General features: G+C 46.0%; 1 protein-coding gene across 2 annotated transcripts in view; it reads left to right on the top strand.

Annotated features, from left to right (window-relative positions):
• The window catches only part of GRID2IP (Grid2 interacting protein), a 262,480-nt gene that overhangs the window by 143,919 nt on the left and 96,562 nt on the right, over window positions 1-21,999 (top strand). For both annotated transcript variants that reach the window (XM_069209713.1, XM_069209714.1), the window contains 5 exons: window positions 237-306; window positions 466-560; window positions 12,982-13,165; window positions 19,515-19,669; window positions 20,259-20,363. In XM_069209713.1, coding sequence (XP_069065814.1) covers window positions 237-306; window positions 466-560; window positions 12,982-13,165; window positions 19,515-19,669; window positions 20,259-20,363 — 609 coding nt within the window. The remainder of the gene's footprint in view (window positions 1-236; window positions 307-465; window positions 561-12,981; window positions 13,166-19,514; window positions 19,670-20,258; window positions 20,364-21,999) is intronic.

Below are 21,999 nucleotides of genomic sequence, written 5' to 3'. Positions count from 1 at the left end.
TCTCCTTAGATGCCATGTTTAGAATGTTCTGGGATCAGCATTCTCTTTCACGTATGTAGTCAAATGCATGCTTAAATGGGGATCATCCATTGCTGACCCTGTACAGACCACTCATAAAATTCTCCCATTTGAACTAATATGCCTTGCCACCTTCAAAAGCTGTGTATTCATGGTCTATATATAACTGGATTATTTCCACAGCATCTATTAAATACTTTTTGTCTGTATGTAACCAGGCAGCCCAGCAGAAATGTCTGGCCTGAAAGCCGGGGATCGGATCTTGTTCCTCAACGGTCTTGACATGAGGTGCGTACCTACTGCTTATTACTTACTCTTGCTGCCTTGCTCTCTTTCCGTGTCATACCTCCCATCTTACACTTTCTCCTCTCTCTTGATGCTTTCTTCTATGTTTCTATCTCTCTCAGTATCTTTTTCCCTAATGGATTCTTCTTCTTCTTCCTGTAGGAACTGCTCTCATGAGAAGGTCGTGTCCATGCTACAAGGAAGCGGTGCAATGCCCACTCTGGTTGTAGAGGAAGGGTTCATCAGCTTCTCTGAAGGTGGGTCTCTTGTGCATTCAGGCCTCCCACACAGCTCTCCTTATGGACCTCATTCCTGGCCCATACGCACCTCAGCTTTCAAGAACACAGCAATTCAACGTGATCCTGCCCTGCAGCACCCGGCTATTCTAGCGCACATAGGCTCAATCAGCTTTGCCCTCTCCTTGACAATTATTCAGGTTCTTAAGAGAGAAGAGGAGTCTAGAAGTGGTTGTGAGAAGGTAGCCTCTTTCTAGCCTTGTTACCCCCACTTTTGGCCTGTTTGTGAGTGTATGTCAGGGTGTTTGTCACTGTTTTCACTGTCTCACTGGGATCCTGATAGCCAGGCCTCAGTGCTCATAGTGAAAACACTATATTTTCAGTATGGTTGTTATGTGTCACTGGGATCCTGCTGGTCAGGACCCCAGTGCTCATAGGTTTGTGGCCTATATGTATGTGTCTCTGGGACCCTGTCACACAGGGCCCCAGTGCTCATAGGTGGGCATGTATATGTTCCCTGTGTGGTGCCTAACTGTCTCACTGAGGCTCTGCTAACCAGAACCTCAGTGGTTATGCTCTCTCATTACTTTCAAATTGTCACTAACAGGCTAGTGACCATTTTTACCAATTTTCATTGGCTTACTGGAACACCCTTATAATTCCCTAGTATATGGTACTGAGGTACCCAGGGTATTGGGGTTCCAGGAGATCCCTATGGGCTGCAGCATTTCTTTTGCCACCCATAGGGAGCTCTGACAATTCTTACACAGGCCTGCCACTGCAGCCTGAGTGAAATAACGTCCACGTTATTTCACAGCCATTTTACACTGCACTTAAGTAACTTATAAGTCACCTATATGTCTAACCTTTACCTGGTAAAGGTTAGGTGCAAAGTTACTTAGTGTGAGGGCACCCTGGCACTAGCCAAGGTGCCCCCACATTGTTCAGAGCCAATTCCCTGAACTTTGTGAGTGCGGGGACACCATTACACGCGTGCACTACATATAGGTCACTACCTATATGTAGCTTCACCATGGTAACTCCGAATATGGCCATGTAACATGTCTATGATCATGGAATTGCCCCCTCTATGCCATCCTGGCATTGTTGGTACAATTCCATGATCCCAGTGGTCTGTAGCACAGACCCTGGTACTGCCAAACTGCCCTTCCTGGGGTTTCACTGCAGCTGCTGCTGCTGCCAACCCCTCAGACAGGCATCTGCCCTCCTGGGGTCCAGCCAGGCCTGGCCCAGGATGGCAGAACAAAGAACTTCCTCTGAGAGAGGGTGTGACACCCTCTCCCTTTGGAAAATGGTGTGAAGGCAGGGGAGGAGTAGCCTCCCCCAGCCTCTGGAAATGCTTTGTTGGGCACAGATGTGCCCAATTCTGCATAAGCCAGTCTACACCGGTTCAGGGACCCCTTAGCCCCTGCTCTGGCGCGAAACTGGACAAAGGAAAGGGGAGTGACCACTCCCCTGACCTGCACCTCCCCTGGGAGGTGTCCAGAGCTCCTCCAGTGTGCTCCAGACCTCTGCCATCTTGGAAACAGAGGTGCTGCTGGCACACTGGACTGCTCTGAGTGGCCAGTGCCACCAGGTGACGTCAGAGACTCCTGCTGATAGGCTCCTTCAGGTGTTAGTAGCCTTTCCTCTCTCCTAGGTAGCCAAACCCTCTTTTCTGGCTATTTAGGGTCTCTGTCTCTGGGGAAACTTTAGATAACGAATGCATGAGCTCAGCCGAGTTCCTCTGCATCTCCCTCTTCACCTTCTGATAAGGAATCGACCACTGACCGCGCTGGAAGCCTGCAAACCTGCAACATAGTAGCAAAGACGACTACTGCAACTCTGTAACGCTGATCCTGCCGCCTTCTCGACTGTTTTCCTGCTTGTGCATGCTGTGGGGGTAGTCTGCCTCCTCTCTGCACCAGAAGCTCCGAAGAAATCTCCCGTGGGTCGACGGAATCGTCCCCCTGCCACCGCAGGCACCAAAAAGCTGCATTACCGGTCCCTTGGGTCTCCTCTCAGCACGACGAGCGAGGTCCCTCGAATCCAGCGACGCTGTCCAAGTGACCCCCACAGTCCAGTGACTCTTCAGCCCAAGTTTGGTGGAGGTAAGTCCTTGCCTCACCTCGCTGGGCTGCATTGCTGGGAACCGCGACTTTGCAAGCTACTCCGGCCCCTGTGCACTTCCGGCGGAAATCCTTCGTGCACAGCCAAGCCTGGGTCCACGGCACTCTAACCTGCATTGCACGACTTTCTAAGTTGGTCTCCGGCGACGTGGGACTCCTTTGTGCAACTTCGGCGAGCACCGTTTCACGCATCCTCGTAGTGCCTGTTTCTGGCACTTCTCCGGGTGCTACCTGCTTCAGTGAGAGCTCTTTGTCTTGCTCGACGTCCCCTCTCTCTGCAGGTCCAATTTGCGACCTCCTGGTCCCTCCTGGGCCCCAGCAGCGTCCAAAAACGCCAAACGCAGGATTTGCGTGTAGCAAGGCTTGTTGGCGTCCATCCGGCGGGAAAACACTTCTGCACGACTCTCCAAGGCGTGGGGGATCCATCCTCCAAAGGGGAAGTCTCTAGCCCTTGTCGTTCCTGCAGTATTCATAGTTCTTCAGCCTAGTAAGAGCTTCTTTGCACCAACCGCTGGCATTTCTTGGGCATCTGCCCATCTCCGAGCTGCTTGTGACTTTTGGACTTGGTCCCCTTGTTCCACAGGTACCCTCAGACAGGAATCCATCGTTGTTGCATTGCTGATTTGTGTTTTCCTTGCATTCTCCCTCTAACACGACTATTTTGTCCTTAGGGGAACTTTAGTGCACTTTGCACTCACTTTTCAGGGTCTTGGGGAGGGTTATTTTTCTAACTCTCACTATTTTCTAATAGTCCCAGCGACCCTCTACAAGGTCACATAGGTTTGGGGTCCATTCGTGGTTCACATTCCACTTTTGGAGTATATGGTTTGTGTTGCCCCTATCCCTATGTTTCCCCATTGCATCCTATTGTAACTATACATTGTTTGCACTGTTTTCTAAGACTATACTGCATATTTTTGCTATTGTGTATATATATCTTGTGTATATTTCCTATCCTCTCACTGAGGGTACACTCTAAGATACTTTGGCATATTGTCATAAAAATAAAGTACCTTTATTTTTAGTATAACTGTGTATGGTGTTTTCTTATGATATTGTGCATATGACACTAAGTGATACTGTAGTAGCTTCACACGTCTCCTAGTTCAGCCTAAGCTGCTCTGCTAAGCTACCATTATCTATCAGCCTAAGCTGCTAGACACCCTATACACTAATCAGGGATAACTGGGCCTGGTGCAAGGTGCAAGTACCCCTTGGTACTCACTACAAGCCAGTCCAGCCTCCTACATTGGTTGTGCAGCGGTGGGATAAGTGCTTGAGACTACTTACCACTCTTGTCATTGTACTTTTCATAAGAGAAAAATATACAAAACAAGGTCAGTGTATATACACATAGCCAAAAAGTTTTGCATTTCCTCTTTTCACTCTTTTCTAAGTGCTGAAAAGTACTACTAAACTTTCAAAAAGTTCTTAAAAGTTTAAAAAGTTTTTTTCTGTCTTTCCAAAAAGTTCTGAAAACTTTTTTCTCTTTGTCTATCACTTTAACTCTCTCTAAAAATGTCTGGCACAGGCCAAAATGTTGAACTGTCCAAACTTGCATATGATCACCTTAGCTGGAAAGGAGCAAGGAGTCTCTGCATAGAGAGAGGTTTGAGTGTAGGGAAGAATCCTTCCTTAGAACTGTTAATTAATATGCTTAGAGTACAGGATAAGGCCATAAGTGCCCAATCTGTAGAAAAAGTAGCTAATGGTTCTCAATCTGATCCAGGGACTCCCCCAGGAAAAGGTTCAGGAAAGAAACTTCTCAGCCTGCCCATTACTAGACAGTCTAGCATAGTTGGTACAGAGGTTGAATCACACCATACTGATGGTGTGCTCTCACATTATGCTGGTAGCCAAGCTGTTAGGGTGCCCTCTGTAAGGGACAGGACTCCTTCTGTTCATTCCCATCATACCTCTGTATCTAGAAATGTCCCTCCCACCCACCCTGATGACAGATTGTTAGAAAGGGAGCTCAATAGATTGAGAGTGGAACAAACCAGACTGAAGCTCAAGAAGCAACAGCTGGATTTGGATAGACAGTCTTTAGAATTAGAGAAGGAAAGACAGAAGTTGGGTTTAGATACCCATGGTGGCAGCAGCAGTATTCCCCATAGTCATCCTGCAAAAGAGCATGATTCCAGGAATCTGCACAAGATAGTTCCCCCTTATAAGGAGGGGGATGACATTAACAAGTGGTTTGCTGCACTTGAGAGGGCCTGTGCTGTACAGGATGTCCCTCAAAAGCAGTGGGCTGCTATCCTATGGCTATCATTTAGTGGAAAGGGTAGGGATAGACTCCTTACTGTGAAAGAAAATGATGCCAATAATTTTACAGTTCTTAAGAATGCACTCCTGGATGGTTATGGCTTAACCACTGAACAGTACAGGATAAAGTTTAGAGAGACCAAAAAGGAGTCTTCACAAGACTGGGTTGATTTCATTGACCATTCAGTGAAGGCCTTGGAGGGGTGGTTACATGGCAGTAAAGTTACTAATTATGAAAGCCTGTATAACACAATCCTGAGAGAGCATATACTTAATAATTGTGTGTCTGATTTGTTGCACCAGTACCTGGTCGACTCTGATCTGACCTCTCCCCAAGAATTGGGAAAGAAGGCAGACAAATGGGTCAGAACAAGGGTGAACAGAAAAGTTCATACAGGGGGTGACAAAGATGGCAATAAGAAGAAAGATGGTGAAAAATCTCAAGATAAGCATGGGGATAAGGGTAAAACCAAAGATCCCACTTCAAATCTTAAACACTCTTCAGAGGGTGGGGATAAAACAAATTCTTCCTCTTCTTCCCAACCTGCACACATTAAAAAGCCTTGGTGCTTTGTGTGTAAAAACAGAGGCCATAGGCCAGGGGATAAGTCCTGTCCAGGTAAACCCCCTGAGCCTACCACCACTAATACATCAAGCTCTAGTGCCCCTAGCAGTAGTGGTACTAGTGGTGGGACTGCTGGCAACAGTCAAGGAAAGGGTGTAGTTGGGTTCACTTATGGGTCCATAGTGGAAACTAATGTAATCAGTCCCAAGACAGTTTCTGTCACACCTAGTGGCATTGGCCTTGCCACACTGGCTGCTTGTCCCCTTACAATGGATAAGTACAGGCAGACAGTTTCAATAAATGGTGTTGAGGCCTTGGCCTACAGGGACACAGGTGCCAGTTTCACTTTGGTGACTGAAAACCTAGTGGCTCCTGATCAACACATCATTGGACAACAGTATAAGATTATTGATGTCCATAACTCCACTAAGTTTCTTCCCTTAGCTATAATTCAGTTTAGTTGGGGTGGAGTTACTGGCCCTAAGCAGGTGGTGGTATCACCTAGCTTACCTGTAGACTGTCTCTTAGGTAATGACCTAGAGGCCTCAGGTTGGGCTGATGTAGAGTTTTATGCCCATGCAGCCATGCTGGGCATCCCTGAGGAATTGTTCCCTCTCATTTCAAGTGGAATGAAAAAGCAAAGGAGAGAAGGCCTGAAAACTCAGGATCCCTCTCCATCAACAGGTAAAAAGGGTATCACAGTATCCCCTAACCACCCTACCATTCAGGATACTATTCCTGTGGTGGGAGAAACCTCTCCTAGGGTGGCACCTGTTCCAAGGGAATCATCAGCTGGCAAAGCTGGACTCCCTGAGGTGGAAGTACCTCTCTGTGGGATAACTAACATTGGTGAGAAAAACAGCACCATTTTAGTTAACATGGAGCATCCCTCCAACCCTCCCAGAGAAACTTTAGTGCAGGAACCCTGCACTACCTCACAACACTTAGGACAGCATCCCTGCCCTAGTGTGGAGCTCATAGGACAGCATCCCTGCCCTGCTCCAACTCAAGAGAAACAGCATCCCTGTTCTCTCTTCCAGCCAGATGGACAAAGTTTTTGCCCAGCTATGGCTTTTCTGAGACAGCATCCCTGTCTGGCATTTCCATCACTACAAATAGGTTCAGTGGACAATTCCCACTGCTCTAAACTAAAACTTACTGATAGAAACTCTGAAAATACATCTTCACATTGTTGCTTAGCTAAAAAACTTCAAACAGGGTGGTTTACATCCCCACAGGGAAGTAACCATACAGTGGATGATAAAGGGAGTAACCAATCTATTGCAGAGCTACTCTCTACTTATCACCACTTAGACAATAAAGTCTCAACTGGCCAAGGTTAGCCTTATTGTCCTTCGTTTGGGGGGGGGTTGTGTGAGAAGGTAGCCTCTTTCTAGCCTTGTTACCCCCACTTTTGGCCTGTTTGTGAGTGTATGTCAGGGTGTTTGTCACTGTTTTCACTGTCTCACTGGGATCCTGATAGCCAGGCCTCAGTGCTCATAGTGAAAACACTATATTTTCAGTATGGTTGTTATGTGTCACTGGGATCCTGCTGGTCAGGACCCCAGTGCTCATAGGTTTGTGGCCTATATGTATGTGTCTCTGGGACCCTGTCACACAGGGCCCCAGTGCTCATAGGTGGGCATGTATATGTTCCCTGTGTGGTGCCTAACTGTCTCACTGAGGCTCTGCTAACCAGAACCTCAGTGGTTATGCTCTCTCATTACTTTCAAATTGTCACTAACAGGCTAGTGACCATTTTTACCAATTTTCATTGGCTTACTGGAACACCCTTATAATTCCCTAGTATATGGTACTGAGGTACCCAGGGTATTGGGGTTCCAGGAGATCCCTATGGGCTGCAGCATTTCTTTTGCCACCCATAGGGAGCTCTGACAATTCTTACACAGGCCTGCCACTGCAGCCTGAGTGAAATAACGTCCACGTTATTTCACAGCCATTTTACACTGCACTTAAGTAACTTATAAGTCACCTATATGTCTAACCTTTACCTGGTAAAGGTTAGGTGCAAAGTTACTTAGTGTGAGGGCACCCTGGCACTAGCCAAGGTGCCCCCACATTGTTCAGAGCCAATTCCCTGAACTTTGTGAGTGCGGGGACACCATTACACGCGTGCACTACATATAGGTCACTACCTATATGTAGCTTCACCATGGTAACTCCGAATATGGCCATGTAACATGTCTATGATCATGGAATTGCCCCCTCTATGCCATCCTGGCATTGTTGGTACAATTCCATGATCCCAGTGGTCTGTAGCACAGACCCTGGTACTGCCAAACTGCCCTTCCTGGGGTTTCACTGCAGCTGCTGCTGCTGCCAACCCCTCAGACAGGCATCTGCCCTCCTGGGGTCCAGCCAGGCCTGGCCCAGGATGGCAGAACAAAGAACTTCCTCTGAGAGAGGGTGTGACACCCTCTCCCTTTGGAAAATGGTGTGAAGGCAGGGGAGGAGTAGCCTCCCCCAGCCTCTGGAAATGCTTTGTTGGGCACAGATGTGCCCAATTCTGCATAAGCCAGTCTACACCGGTTCAGGGACCCCTTAGCCCCTGCTCTAGCGCGAAACTGGACAAAGGAAAGGGGAGTGACCACTCCCCTGACCTGCACCTCCCCTGGGAGGTGTCCAGAGCTCCTCCAGTGTGCTCCAGACCTCTGCCATCTTGGAAACAGAGGTGCTGCTGGCACACTGGACTGCTCTGAGTGGCCAGTGCCACCAGGTGACGTCAGAGACTCCTGCTGATAGGCTCCTTCAGGTGTTAGTAGCCTTTCCTCTCTCCTAGGTAGCCAAACCCTCTTTTCTGGCTATTTAGGGTCTCTGTCTCTGGGGAAACTTTAGATAACGAATGCATGAGCTCAGCCGAGTTCCTCTGCATCTCCCTCTTCACCTTCTGATAAGGAATCGACCGCTGACCGCGCTGGAAGCCTGCAAACCTGCAACATAGTAGCAAAGACGACTACTGCAACTCTGTAACGCTGATCCTGCCGCCTTCTCGACTGTTTTCCTGCTTGTGCATGCTGTGGGGGTAGTCTGCCTCCTCTCTGCACCAGAAGCTCCGAAGAAATCTCCCGTGGGTCGACGGAATCGTCCCCCTGCCACCGCAGGCACCAAAAAGCTGCATTACCGGTCCCTTGGGTCTCCTCTCAGCACGACGAGCGAGGTCCCTCGAATCCAGCGATGCTGTCCAAGTGACCCCCACAGTCCAGTGACTCTTCAGCCCAAGTTTGGTGGAGGTAAGTCCTTGCCTCACCTCGCTGGGCTGCATTGCTGGGAACCGCGACTTTGCAAGCTACTCCGGCCCCTGTGCACTTCCGGCGGAAATCCTTCGTGCACAGCCAAGCCTGGGTCCACGGCACTCTAACCTGCATTGCACGACTTTCTAAGTTGGTCTCCGGCGACGTGGGACTCCTTTGTGCAACTTCGGCGAGCACCGTTTCACGCATCCTCGTAGTGCCTGTTTCTGGCACTTCTCCGGGTGCTACCTGCTTCAGTGAGGGCTCTTTGTCTTGCTCGACGTCCCCTCTCTCTGCAGGTCCAATTTGCGACCTCCTGGTCCCTCCTGGGCCCCAGCAGCGTCCAAAAACGCCAAACGCACGATTTGCATGTAGCAAGGCTTGTTGGCGTCCATCCGGCGGGAAAACACTTCTGCACGACTCTCCAAGGCGTGGGGGATCCATCCTCCAAAGGGGAAGTCTCTAGCCCTTGTCGTTCCTGCAGTATTCACAGTTCTTCAGCCTAGTAAGAGCTTCTTTGCACCAACCGCTGGCATTTCTTGGGCATCTGCCCATCTCCGAGCTGCTTGTGACTTTTGGACTTGGTCCCCTTGTTCCACAGGTACCCTCAGACAGGAATCCATCGTTGTTGCATTGCTGATTTGTGTTTTCCTTGCATTCTCCCTCTAACACGACTATTTTGTCCTTAGGGGAACTTTAGTGCACTTTGCACTCACTTTTCAGGGTCTTGGGGAGGGTTATTTTTCTAACTCTCACTATTTTCTAATAGTCCCAGCGACCCTCTACAAGGTCACATAGGTTTGGGGTCCATTCGTGGTTCACATTCCACTTTTGGAGTATATGGTTTGTGTTGCCCCTATCCCTATGTTTCCCCATTGCATCCTATTGTAACTATACATTGTTTGCACTGTTTTCTAAGACTATACTGCATATCTTTGCTATTGTGTATATATATCTTGTGTATATTTCCTATCCTCTCACTGAGGGTACACTCTAAGATACTTTGGCATATTGTCATAAAAATAAAGTACCTTTATTTTTAGTATAACTGTGTATGGTGTTTTCTTATGATATTGTGCATATGACACTAAGTGATACTGTAGTAGCTTCACACGTCTCCTAGTTCAGCCTAAGCTGCTCTGCTAAGCTACCATTATCTATCAGCCTAAGCTGCTAGACACCCTATACACTAATAAGGGATAACTGGGCCTGGTGCAAGGTGCAAGTACCCCTTGGTACTCACTACAAGCCAGTCCAGCCTCCTACAGTGGTGGAAGGAGAATGGAGACATAGTGAGAGAGAAAGGTCACCTGGACATATGTGTGGAAGTGAGAACATGTGTATAGTGTAGTTTTATGCCATTACCGTATATGTATAGCAACAAAACGGTGAAACATGTTTTGGTCTATAATTTCACTGCCAGCAAATCCCATATGAGTGCCTACAGTGGCTAACCTACACCCTTCCATAGTATTGAGGTAGATGAGATATAAATAAGCATGCCCAATCCTATCATGAGATCACAGTCTGAGATTGGTTTCAGCCTTGTTGGGGACATCTGTGAAATGCATACACTTGCCCTGTGCTGACTGTGACACTAGGCTCATTAATGAAGACCAAAAAGGCTGAAATTGTTCTGAAACTGGAATTGCTTTTGTTCTTGTCGAGGCTGGGCTTGGCCTTACTATTCATCTTAGGGTAGGACCAAGACTGATTTGTCTTGAGTGGCTCAAAAAGCAAAGAACATTGGACTGGAATGTGGCCTCGGCTTCGTACCAATAGCTGAGATGAATTCAAGAATTTCGTCCATTGCTTGTTTTCCTTATTAAGCTGGACCGAAAGCCAGGGTTCTGTGTCATAGTCCAGCCTTCCAGTAATGAACTGGGAGCGGAGGTGGATTTAGGAAACTGACCGAAGCTGGACAAAGGGAGCGAGTGGGCATAGCATGAAGGGCATGAGTGCGCCCTGGGCATCTTGTAAATATGTTTGGCATAGTTATGGTACTGGCCTCACATACTCTCTCTTTTTATATGTTTGCAAAGGTAGGGTCTAGAACAAAATACCTCGATGCACTTTTAAACGAAAGGCACATTGCTTATATTGCAATACTTATCAGGCCAGCTTTCTTTTCTTCAGTAGTGTAAGTTCACAAAATGTAAAAGTCTATGAACGTGGGCCTGGCACAGCGTGTGCAGTTTAGGAAGATTTTAGCTCCCAACAAACTCCCCATCCCCCGCATCTCCAAACAAAGCGAAGTCCTTCCCTCCACTTATCTGCTGGCATTTGACACGCTAATTTCTGCTATTAACCATCATGCTTTGCAGCTGGTTGAGTGTGATTTCTAAGCAGTTCATCTTTGCCTGCTGTACCCACCACTGGAGCCAAGAGACACACGGAGAGCTAGTTGGGTATGTGGGTAAGCGATTAGTTCACCCCTGGCTGCTGGTCTGAGGCTGACCAGAGCCCACACTCACCGAAGGTCATAGCCAGCTCGCGATTTGTTAGTCACCAATGAGCAGGTATCGCTCCACTAAAAAGCACCCTCACAAGTGGCATGGATTGCATTCACCCTCAGATGCACAGAAAAGAGCCAAACAAGATTAACCAAGAATCCTGAATGGGGTACAAATATTGCACTAGAGCGACCACACTCCAGCGCAGGCTTGGTGAACACCTGTTGTCTATGGGCATCTTGGGAAGGTTTGCCCGATGCTGAATAACTGCAGCCTTCAATGTTCTCAGCGCATGGCCTTATACTTGTATTACTGAAGTGCCTAGAAACCATTCAGCTGATTGTTTACAACTTGAACTCCTAAAAAGTAATTCAGTGTATTTTATACATTCTCTGAATCAAGCCTCAAACTTCTTTCTATTGGAATTTTCTTGAGTGGACAAAGCCCCATGGGATTGGTTGTGTTAAAAAACAATTGCAACTCCTAATCTGGCAGACTCCGTATCCTCGCTTCACGTTTTCACTGAAAATTGTGTGAATTCTTCTCATGCACAAGGGTCTGCGCTCTCTATTTTCTCTGGTGGCAACGCTTTGATTCATCGCAGGTCACCAGCTACCACTTGTATCTTGTACAAATATGGATCTGGTCGAGCACAGATGGGTGGAATGGTCAGGATTTCATTGATGTCCCTTTATCGCTGGTAGGAATTATTGTACATGGTGATGATATCAGAAATTCAACATTATGGCTAAATAATTTCTTGCCATGCCATTCAGCCCTGCAGAGTGGTATGGTAAGCGTACTTATTAAGACGTACTTACTTCTCGGAATATTGATAGGGCTCTTTAAGATATCCTAGTTATGATATTTTTACACCCTCAAAAATGGAATCCAAGAGCAGTGACTCTTTCTTGCCTAACTAATTTCAGGGCAAGAGCGTGCACCATCTAAAACTCAGTTTGGGGTTCAAGTTTAGAAGGTGCTTCCATTGATCACAACTGATTTCATTGACTTATTGTTTTTAGGTAACCTTTTGGGATTGAGAGCATCCCTGATATGTATGTGTTTATTACCATTTTACACCGACAAATGCTCAGTCTTTTGGCAATGCACGAGGGAACTGGAAAAACACATCATCACTTGTCAATTGAGAATAATTGTTGATGACAAAGACTTGGTAGGTTTTTCTTTTTATATTGTAACACTTCCTTATTCTTTTTAACTTCTGTTTAGTTTTCGGAGTGAAACATATTTGAAATATAAACCAAGCTATTGATAAACATTGAAAAATTGAATTCAATATATAGTTTTAAGATACCATACCATATGTGTTCGTTTTTCCTCCATTATTTTTAAACTTTTTTATTTTACTTTTTTAAATAATTGTTTACAGACAAACATATGCAAAGCCAAGAGCTCACCACTCGCATTATGAAGGCAAGATCTACTGGCTTTGCTAATGCTTGTTCTTTTACAATCTACATTTCGCATTTTACTCACGTATGAATTGTGTGTTATTTTAGGGTCCTTCTTTAGTTTTTCAATTTTCACTATGGTCCCAGTCCCTCAGTGTTGTTTAATCAATTTTCAAAGGTTTTGTTCCTTTACAGTCTTTTTCATCAACTTGACTTTTTGTCAAGTTGATATTGCGTCCATGTCTTTCCTCCAAGTTAGCATTTGAGGAACTAAGCTTTCTCTAAGATGTCAAAGTCCTGTGAGAGTGGGATATCTGCATCTCTTGTATTTGTTGATCATTGTTCTTTATGTTCAATGCAGATCCTGAAGGAAAAGATCCGCTGAACCCCTCGTCTGCTCTGACATCTCTACAGTGGGTGGCAGAAATTCTGCCTTCGAGCATTAAGCTGCAAGGAAGGACATTTAACCAGCAGCTGGATCATCTACTCACCCCACCTGAGCGCTACACCATCTGCAAAGCCCTGGAAGCATTCTTCCAGCATAGGTAATCCAGCACAAGCTCTTCTTAGTGTGTTTTTCAATGTGTCCGAACTACAAATTTAGGATTTCAAAGCACCTAGAGCATCTGTTGTCTACTAGCAACTATTTACCCTAGCGGCATATCATATGAAACTCACAGCATCCATACGCCTCCCCCTCATGCATGCATTCATAGTATTCTAGGGTCCAGTGAAACAAAACTTATAATCAGCAATATTAATACATCCACTTCTGATCGCACTAGTAATTTAACTGCAGTACAGTATAGTCCATGAAATTTAAAGTCCATGGGTGAGTCACGTCAGGCTATTAAGTTCTTTGTTGGTGATTCATCAGTAAATCTAATGCATCTGTTGTTCACAGCATGTAATTAACTAGCCATCTACTGTCTTCCAAACATAACAAATTCAGGACTTATGCAATTTTGCATTTGTTCACAGGCATGTTAATCCCCCATACCTCAAGCCCTATCCACAGATTTAAGTCAGCACACACTCCCACAGATCCATCGCAGTCTGGTGGTCCACTGGTACTGTACAAAGCTCAGGATAGCAATGAGATGTGAGGGCATTCCTAGATTCTTTCTCCCTTTTTCATGCTATAGTGAGCCCCAGTATTTATGATCTAGAATCACAAAGTCTTGCCCCTCTTCTGAGTTAGACATCACACTGTGTATTGTATTGTACAGCCCTAAGTACACTCATGTGGGGCTCTGAAGCTTGTATCCACACAGACAGCACACTACAGTGTGTGTGTGTGTGTGTGTGTGTGTGAAGGGTGTTGTCTTTGTTTTGAGCCTTTGTGGGAAGTGTTTCCATGTCACATGTGATAACCACTAATGCACTCCTATGCTACTGGGCGTTGAGTTGGGAGGTGTGACGGATGAGGGAGTGTGAGAAACAGACATGTATTTTTATAGCATTATTGATTGTGGTACATTGCCTGCACCGATTAGCCATGCAGATCAGTTGATTGTGTTAGTAATCTTTTGGGTTGTCAATCCCATCCCCTATTCTGGTTTGTAGAGGCTGGGTTGCTTGGTGGGGCAAATTCTCCCACCGCCGTGCAAAACTGGCTACTTGTCAGGCAAACACGGTTTCTCTAAGACAGCATGGCCTACCCCTAAGTAGTACAGAACGGAGATGGAAGGCAGAGAACGTGTTAAAGGTTAACAGAATGAACACAACACCAGGCTCATGATGCCACTCTGTAAAGCTCCTAGACGGAAATAAATGTTTATGATTATTTGGACAAGCTACTGCAGTTACAGAGTGCCAAAGTGACATCCATTCCACACTGCTTCACCTTTCAGCATGGACAGTCAGTGAAAGTCCCTGTGTAGTTCCCCCTTCGGTCACACAACATGACTCCCAGCTCCAAGATGCCTTTCGCTTTCACTCATGCTGGAGGGACTGCATGAGACTCAGTCACCTTGGGCAGGGAGGCATAGTTCATAGCTTCTAAGCGTCACGTGAGGGTGTCCCTGGCTTTCGTCCCCGTGGCAGAGTATCTCAGGTCTTCCTGAGTCTGCCTAAACCAAGGACAGTGCTCCCCCTTCTCAGCTACCAGTTCAGTTCTTGGTGGTGACACCAAAGTCCTTACCTTCCACTGGGGAGTGCTCTCTCTAGACACCACTTTGCAGTGTAAGGTAGCTTTGTCAGTCACTTTTCAGTTCCAGTGAAGGATCCTCACCAGTCCAAGGGCAGACAAGCTACAACTGGTGAGCTGGTCTGCTTCTCAAGAGGTATTGTGGGTCTGACTGTCCTTCCTCCCTGGACAGACGTCCAGCTGTGCTGTCTATTGAAAGCCTCAAAATTCTGAACTCTGGCTAACAGGTAATTCACAACCCCCCTCCACTGCTTGCCCTAAGGCTTTGGGGGGCCTGTGTTCTTGTTTTGCAAGTAACAGGTAGCAGAAATATGCCTGGGTCAAATCCTACACTTCTTTCAGAAACATCATCAGACATAGTACCTATCAATGGTGGGGGCATGTTCTTATTCTTACTGCACTGCCCAGAGGCTCCTGCACAAAATCTCCAGCTACTCAAACAAAGTCATGTCAGCACTCAAAATCACTGGTTTTGTACAAGAGATTGTAGGGGGTTCCTTTGGGTCTTTTTTAGAGCATTTCAGTTATTTGGTTGTTTTAAAGCAATACATTAAAGATGGTTATTTCAGACAGCAATATATCACTAACTCAGACGGTCATTCACACTGCTGCACTAATTATGATAAACTCCAATGTACCAAACCTTCAGGTGGTCAGTGTTAATCTACTTGTTGATCAGGAAATTAAATTGTTTTTCTCTTGAAAAGTAATTTGTTTGCAATACTGGTTGTGGTGTATCCTGTGTTCCCATAGATGTAGACAATTTTGTTGTTACTTTGAGTAATGTTTATAGATTTTTTTAATGTTTTCTAATTCATTTGCATATATATGAAATCATAAAAGGGCAGTGTTACAGTTGACTAATTTATCCCAGTTGCTTCATCAGAATATATATAGGGTCCCCTTAGTCTAATCGAGTCATTACTTTTTGTCTACCCTTCAACCTAATCTGCTTTAGTTTCCATGACCAGTAGTTGCTCAGTGTCTGCACTTGTATCTTATCCTTGCCTAACAAATAATTTCAAGGCCTTAAATGCAGCAGGCAAGTATGTGTTCCCTTCTGTGGCTTAAGCTGGTGAGAATCTCATGATTAGAGCCTCATTCAGAGCTGAATGGTAATGCAGGAAATGTCCCCATTGGATTATTCTCCAGATTGTCCTCAAGATGCAGCCCTTCCTATGGGCCCAGTGATTTTAACCCTCAAGGTTTGTGTCCGGCTTTCTCCTTGATTCTTGCAGTCACAGGGATAAACCAGCAATATTTAAGGTGGATTTGCAGTTGGTCCCCACTAACCAGAACACTGTATACTCGCTGAGGGCTGGAAGGTTGGCCTCCAAAACCTACTTGACCCTCTATGCCAGCACAAGAACAACACTTTAATGACAAGTTAGATATGAGCCAGTGGCGGTCGCCACTGGGTCGTTCCGTTTAGATCTGCATTTTGGTATACTAGTAACTTTGGCGCTATTTGACGAACCTTCATGAAACTTTCCAAAAAGATTTCTTTTTTTACTAGTTTCTTCATGGAAACTTTTGGGGTGATTCAGCAAGCAGGGAACTGACAAAAAAGGGGTGTCCTAAAACGCAGAATCCCCATGCATTTTCTATAGAGCTTATTAGGCAGCGCTAACGCAAAAACTGCAGAACAGAATTACACCAGTTTGGCAGTAGGCTAGATCGTGGTCCAGAAACTCTGCTTTTTGTGAAAATCTATTTAGTAGTTTTTGAGTAATTAGGGATTATAAATGTATATCTGATCAGTTGGGTTTGAGGGGCACTCACAAGAGTCCCTCAATCCCAATTTAAAAAATAGAGGTTTCTGATTTGCCTAGAGGGTTTTTTACCTTTGGCCAACTCGCTCCCATGGGAATAAGCCTCCCGTGGGATTGAGCAGTCTGATTGGCTGCCTGCAACATGAGGAAAAATGTTGCAGGCAGCCATTACAGGACTCAGGGACTTTGTTCCCTGTCCTGAGGTTGGTATTGAAAAAGATATACAGGAACAGCCCTATGGGGGGAGGGGGTTTGGGTGGTGGGCTTTGGGACACTCCTGGCCCCCAAAATATAAATATATTTTTTAAACTGTGATCTTGCGGGACTCCAATGGAATTGCAGCATAAAATAAATTAAAAAAAATGCTGTCCATCGTTCCTTTTTAATTAAATTATTAGACCCCCAGGACCAGGACCCTGGGTTCTACATTTTGTAATATTTGGGGAGGGGGCATTAGTGGGGCCCCTCCTTCTGAACCAGGGCCCGGGGTTCTTCATTCTGTAATATTTAGGGAGGGAGCATCAGTGTGGCCCCCATCCTGGTGCCACTCATGGCCCTGGGGACCCCATTCCCTGGGGTCAAATTCACAATAAAGAGGAGGAGGGCATGTAGCTCTCCCCCCGCATCTATTGGGCCCCAAGGACCCCATCCCCAAGGTCTGATTACTCACAAATAAAGGTGGGGGCATGTGGCCCCTCTCCCTGAGACACCACTGGGCCCCAGGGATCCCATACCCTAGGGCTGATGTGTTTAAAAAAGGGGAGGGGTATATTACTTTATACTTTTATTTTATTTTTAGAAATTCACTGAAAAAAAGGTTAAAATTATGTTATAGGTAGGGGAAATTTTCTGTGATAATGTATAGTTTTAAACTCATCAGTTCACCAGGTATAGTAATAACAAGTAACAATAACTCTTTCCCTAAGGTGTAACTATCATTCGTGTCCTCACCATGCACAGCTAATTATCCTACATATTACATCACTCATGACTTGTTGTATAACATCATTGATAACATCCCTGCAACATTTGAAATGACATAATTGATGACAAAACTGTGAATGGAGGGGGCACGAATTATAGTTACCTTAGGCCTTGACTAATAGTTACTTATAACTGGTGACTTTCAGTGGGTTTTGTGCGTTAAAAGCATTACGTTGTCACTGAAATTTTCTCCTATTGTTACGTTAACCTGTTTTTTTCGGTGAATATAAATATAAGTTGATAAAAATAGGAAGCAAACATTGTATATCTTGCAAATAAACGTGTAAGACACTATCTCACATTAAATTTCAGCTAGGAAACTGGGCACCCTGCAAATATAGATATACTGTTCATGATCAGTAACTGCTTTCAAATGATGTGCAGTTTGTGGTGCATTTGAGAACATGGAAGACCACGATCTTCCTGCGTAAAGGATAACTTCTCCTAAAGAGCTGTTTGCCATCACTTGCTGATTGCAACCACTAGGTGTAAATACAAAGAACACACAATAACAAGCATTTGCATTGCAACGGGTCTCGCGTTTGCTCGTGTTAGAGCTAATAGCATTGTACACTCCTAACCAGACTTTTCTTGCCACATAAACCATGTACGTAACCGGAAAAAGTGCAATTAACTGTATAACATGGTCGATATTATGCAAAGCGCTCGACTTCTGCCAAGCGAGATCGCGCTGCGAAAATAGAGAAAAAGTAGTCCACGAACCGGAAGGAAAACAGCGAGCCTCGTATGTTTTCTGTACTTGGTCGATGCGCTCGAGGGGGGCTAACCACCGGAAAAGGCATGACGTATACGTGCCTTCCACTAATGAAATCAAGCAGATTCTAACAGGCAAGCCCACGGACCAATGAAAGACACTGACGTGACGTGGACGGGGCTCCGAGCCCTTTTTAATTCCTAAAGCGTCTCGCTAGTGAAATGCATGCGCAAGCGCATGTGACGCAGGCTCAACCCTAAAAATGGGCAACCTGTTGGGAGGGAAATCAGTATTCCACCATGGCAAAATCAAGTGAATAAATGTTAGGTGTTATTTTGAGACACAAGAGTCATAGCAGCAGTGATGGAGTTTGTCAATTAGTGGTGGGGGCAGATAGCAGTCTGACTCTTGGGTGCCATCTGGACGAGTCTTCACTCAGCCGCCTCCCTGCACTTGTATATAGATGATTTTTGGGTACCCTCCTCTGGTCTCTGGTGAGGGGTAGACAGTACTTAATTTGTGTTGTTGCCGGTGAGCACCAACAGAACTTAAATCGGGGGGGGGCCTGACATTGTCTCTCCGTCCCTACTGTCTGCGTGGCCGGCAGCAGCTTTATATTAGGGAGCAGCAAAAGTTAGCAGAGCAGTCCTTCTTTTATTGACAACAAATGTCAGTAGTAATAGAAAAGGGCCAGCCAATACAGAGAACCTGTGCCATTCAATGTATTGTCAGTCCTTCCTCTGTTTTCCCAAACAATGGAAATAAAATGGCAGTGGTTGTCCCTGCCGAACAGTGTGCAGGTAACACTCCCGTCAGGCTGTCAGTCAGATAGTTGTCAAAGGTGGTTTTTGTGCTCTTGGTTGGGTGTGCTAAGGCAGCTGCTGCCAGGAGCAAAAAACGTAAAAGGTCCCTTCAGCGCGCACCCCTTCTTCACTCACACGCTTACATTATTTTGGAATAGACACTTTTTTTTTTTTTTTTTTTTACAAATCAAGCCCTGGGTGTACATAAGATTTCTTGTCCATCTGTGTCCACTTCAGAGGCTTAGGCTTGCTGAATGCATCCAAGGAGTCATGGTCATCAGCAGGGCAGGATGCAATCGTTTGCAGGGCAACATGCTTACTCCTCACCCTAAGAGCCCACTCTTTGGCCACACTCAAAAAGGGAGTCAGCTACCTGAGTGAGGGCTGATTGCAGTGCAGGATTGTTATGTGGGATTAGGGTGTAAACCTCCCACTACAGGTGACCCGTTTTGATTCCTATTAACCTCCTAGGAACATTGACACTTTAATAGTGGATGTGTACCCAGTACTGGACACCCCTGCCAAGCAGATCATCTGGCAATTCATCTACCAACTGCTGACGTATGAAGAACAAGAGCACTGTCAACAGAAGATTGCCCGCTTCCTCGGCTACAAGACTGCTGCAGGTGAGAAACCTCAAAGGCACGCTACTTATTTTCTCTATTTTATATAACACTTACATGATTAGTCCTGAATTGTGCATCGTGGATGCTCACCAACAGCGCTAGCGACCTGCACCATGAACTCTTCAGTATAACCAATAGAACTCTATATAACCCATCATTTACATTTAGAGAACCGCATGTCAAACTGGATTCGGCCCTTAAAAACATGTCAACCAGTACTCATGCACTGAAAGATCCTTCATGCACAATTCAATCAGCCAGCCACACTAACCCACACGTTCAACTATTCCCACCCCCCCCACTGTCAACTCATCCACTGGCCCATCCAACCTACCGTTCTCATTAACCTCTTCCGCACGTAAGGTAATATAATGACCAAGCTCACGATTACTCAGCCAGAGGTATATGAATGGATACTGTCCCGGAACATCAGAGGGCCTATTGATCAGTCACCAAAAGGGCTCGATGGCGAGGACCGTCCCAGTGCTTATAGGAATCCAACAAGATGTCTTTTCGGCGGGACGTATGAGATATTCCAGACACTGTGAGATTGGCTTGGAGTTTGCACTAATTGCTGTTTTTCTTTCAGATGCTGCAGAACCAGAACCAGAGGTGCCACCACGGAACTCTGTGAGAGTATCCTCAATGTACCAAGGGAGTGTTCGGCCGAGAGGGACCGAAGATGCGCATCCAGGTACCTGTCTACTTCACTGTTCCACGCCACTTGCTCTGAAGGCTGTACATCGTAACATTCCTTCAAAGTTCCCCGGAGTATTTCAAGCTAATGGCAAATGTGCCGTCTGCCCCATTCCACCTTGAACAGCCTCATCTAAATCCATGGAAAGGGAATGCACTGCTGGAACGCTGCTGAAGTGAATGGAGAGACAAAGGTTTGATGTACCTTGCAGGCCACCAACCCGTATTTGCAGCCCTTCACATATATGCACACGTCCAAATCCATGGGTATGAATCTGTGCACCATTATGGATAGGTATGGGTAAGTACGTCCAGAGCAGGGCAAAGACCTGGCCAGGTTCCAGCACATATCTTGTATAGGATAGTGCCACCACGCCCCTGGCAGATGACACATCTGTACAAGGATCCTTAGGTATCACTACTGGAAGTTCATCCAAACGCACAGAAGTGTACAACTTAGCTACTCTGATTTCCGCAAGAGCCCTGCACTCACAGCCCGCAGCTCTAAGTGAATCGTATCTACGAAATGCGCTTCTTGGTGTGTTCAGTACTATGAACTATAAGTTGCCAAGACCTGTGTAGAATCCCAACCCTCACATACCTTCTTACGAAGTTGCCCCATGATTCGTCGGGGGGGTGTTTTTTTTTTATGTTTTAGACCTGCTATTGTTTTGCAACTAATTCCACCTCCATTAAAAGATCCCTGGATGTGCTCTGGCCCCCCAGATCCGCGCTGTCCACCTATTTGACTAATGCCACTCCTCCTAGCATTGGTGAGACCCTGAGACGCTCTAGGACAAATGCTAGGAATGGGCATACCTCTGCCCCCGCTCCTCCTTGAGTGGTGCTCCGCTCACAGTTCCCCCCACACAGACATCGCCACACATGCTTGCCGAAGCGACACAGGAAGTGGCCCCCTCTCCTTTTTAGGTCAATTATAGCAGCGCCCAAGCACTTCTTTTCTGATGTGTTGGTATGTATCTGGGCTTTTAACCACACCCACCGCTCGCCCATCACTATCACTCGTTCATGGGTTTGCTCTTCAAAAATCCATTATTTTTGTTGGTAAATGCTTTACATTTGTCCCTCCTTGGGGCGGTTTGATTACCACCTTGGACATCATCCCTGTTACATGGCTAATTGCACTTTTGCTGATACGTTTGACTGCGAGCAAACTTCTTTTTCCTTTTGTGTGCTGCTTCAGGCTGGTGCCGTTGCACTTTGAATCGGCTTGCTTATGTGAAACTGTGTTAGTTTTCATTTTCAATTTATGAGGCAAGAACAGTCCGGTTATGAGATTACAACTTTAATAGCTCTAACTTGAGCAGATGCAGGACCCATTGCAGTGCAAATACTTGCTGACTTTTTAGATTTCCCGACTTATTTGATAGGGGCCGGTTCACCACGCAGCTTACTGGTCTACCCAGGAATCAGTAGGGCCCGCTTGACCCTTGGGCAGCATTCAACTGCAACCACATCACCCTGATGACCTGGGGTCAGCTACTGTACACTAATGACCTGAACCCCATAGCGGTACCCAAACCAGAGCAGACACAAAGCCTTCCCTCTCTTTTCCCACCGTTGACCACCAGTTAATGTTCAAGCCTTAATCACACCCAGCTCTCCCAATTACT

The sequence above is a fragment of the Pleurodeles waltl genome, chromosome 10, assembly GCF_031143425.1.
Source record: "Pleurodeles waltl isolate 20211129_DDA chromosome 10, aPleWal1.hap1.20221129, whole genome shotgun sequence".
NCBI lineage: Eukaryota > Metazoa > Chordata > Amphibia > Caudata > Salamandridae > Pleurodeles > Pleurodeles waltl.
Note: the sequence above shows the minus strand (reverse complement) of the source record. Positions and strands in the feature narration are given on the sequence as shown.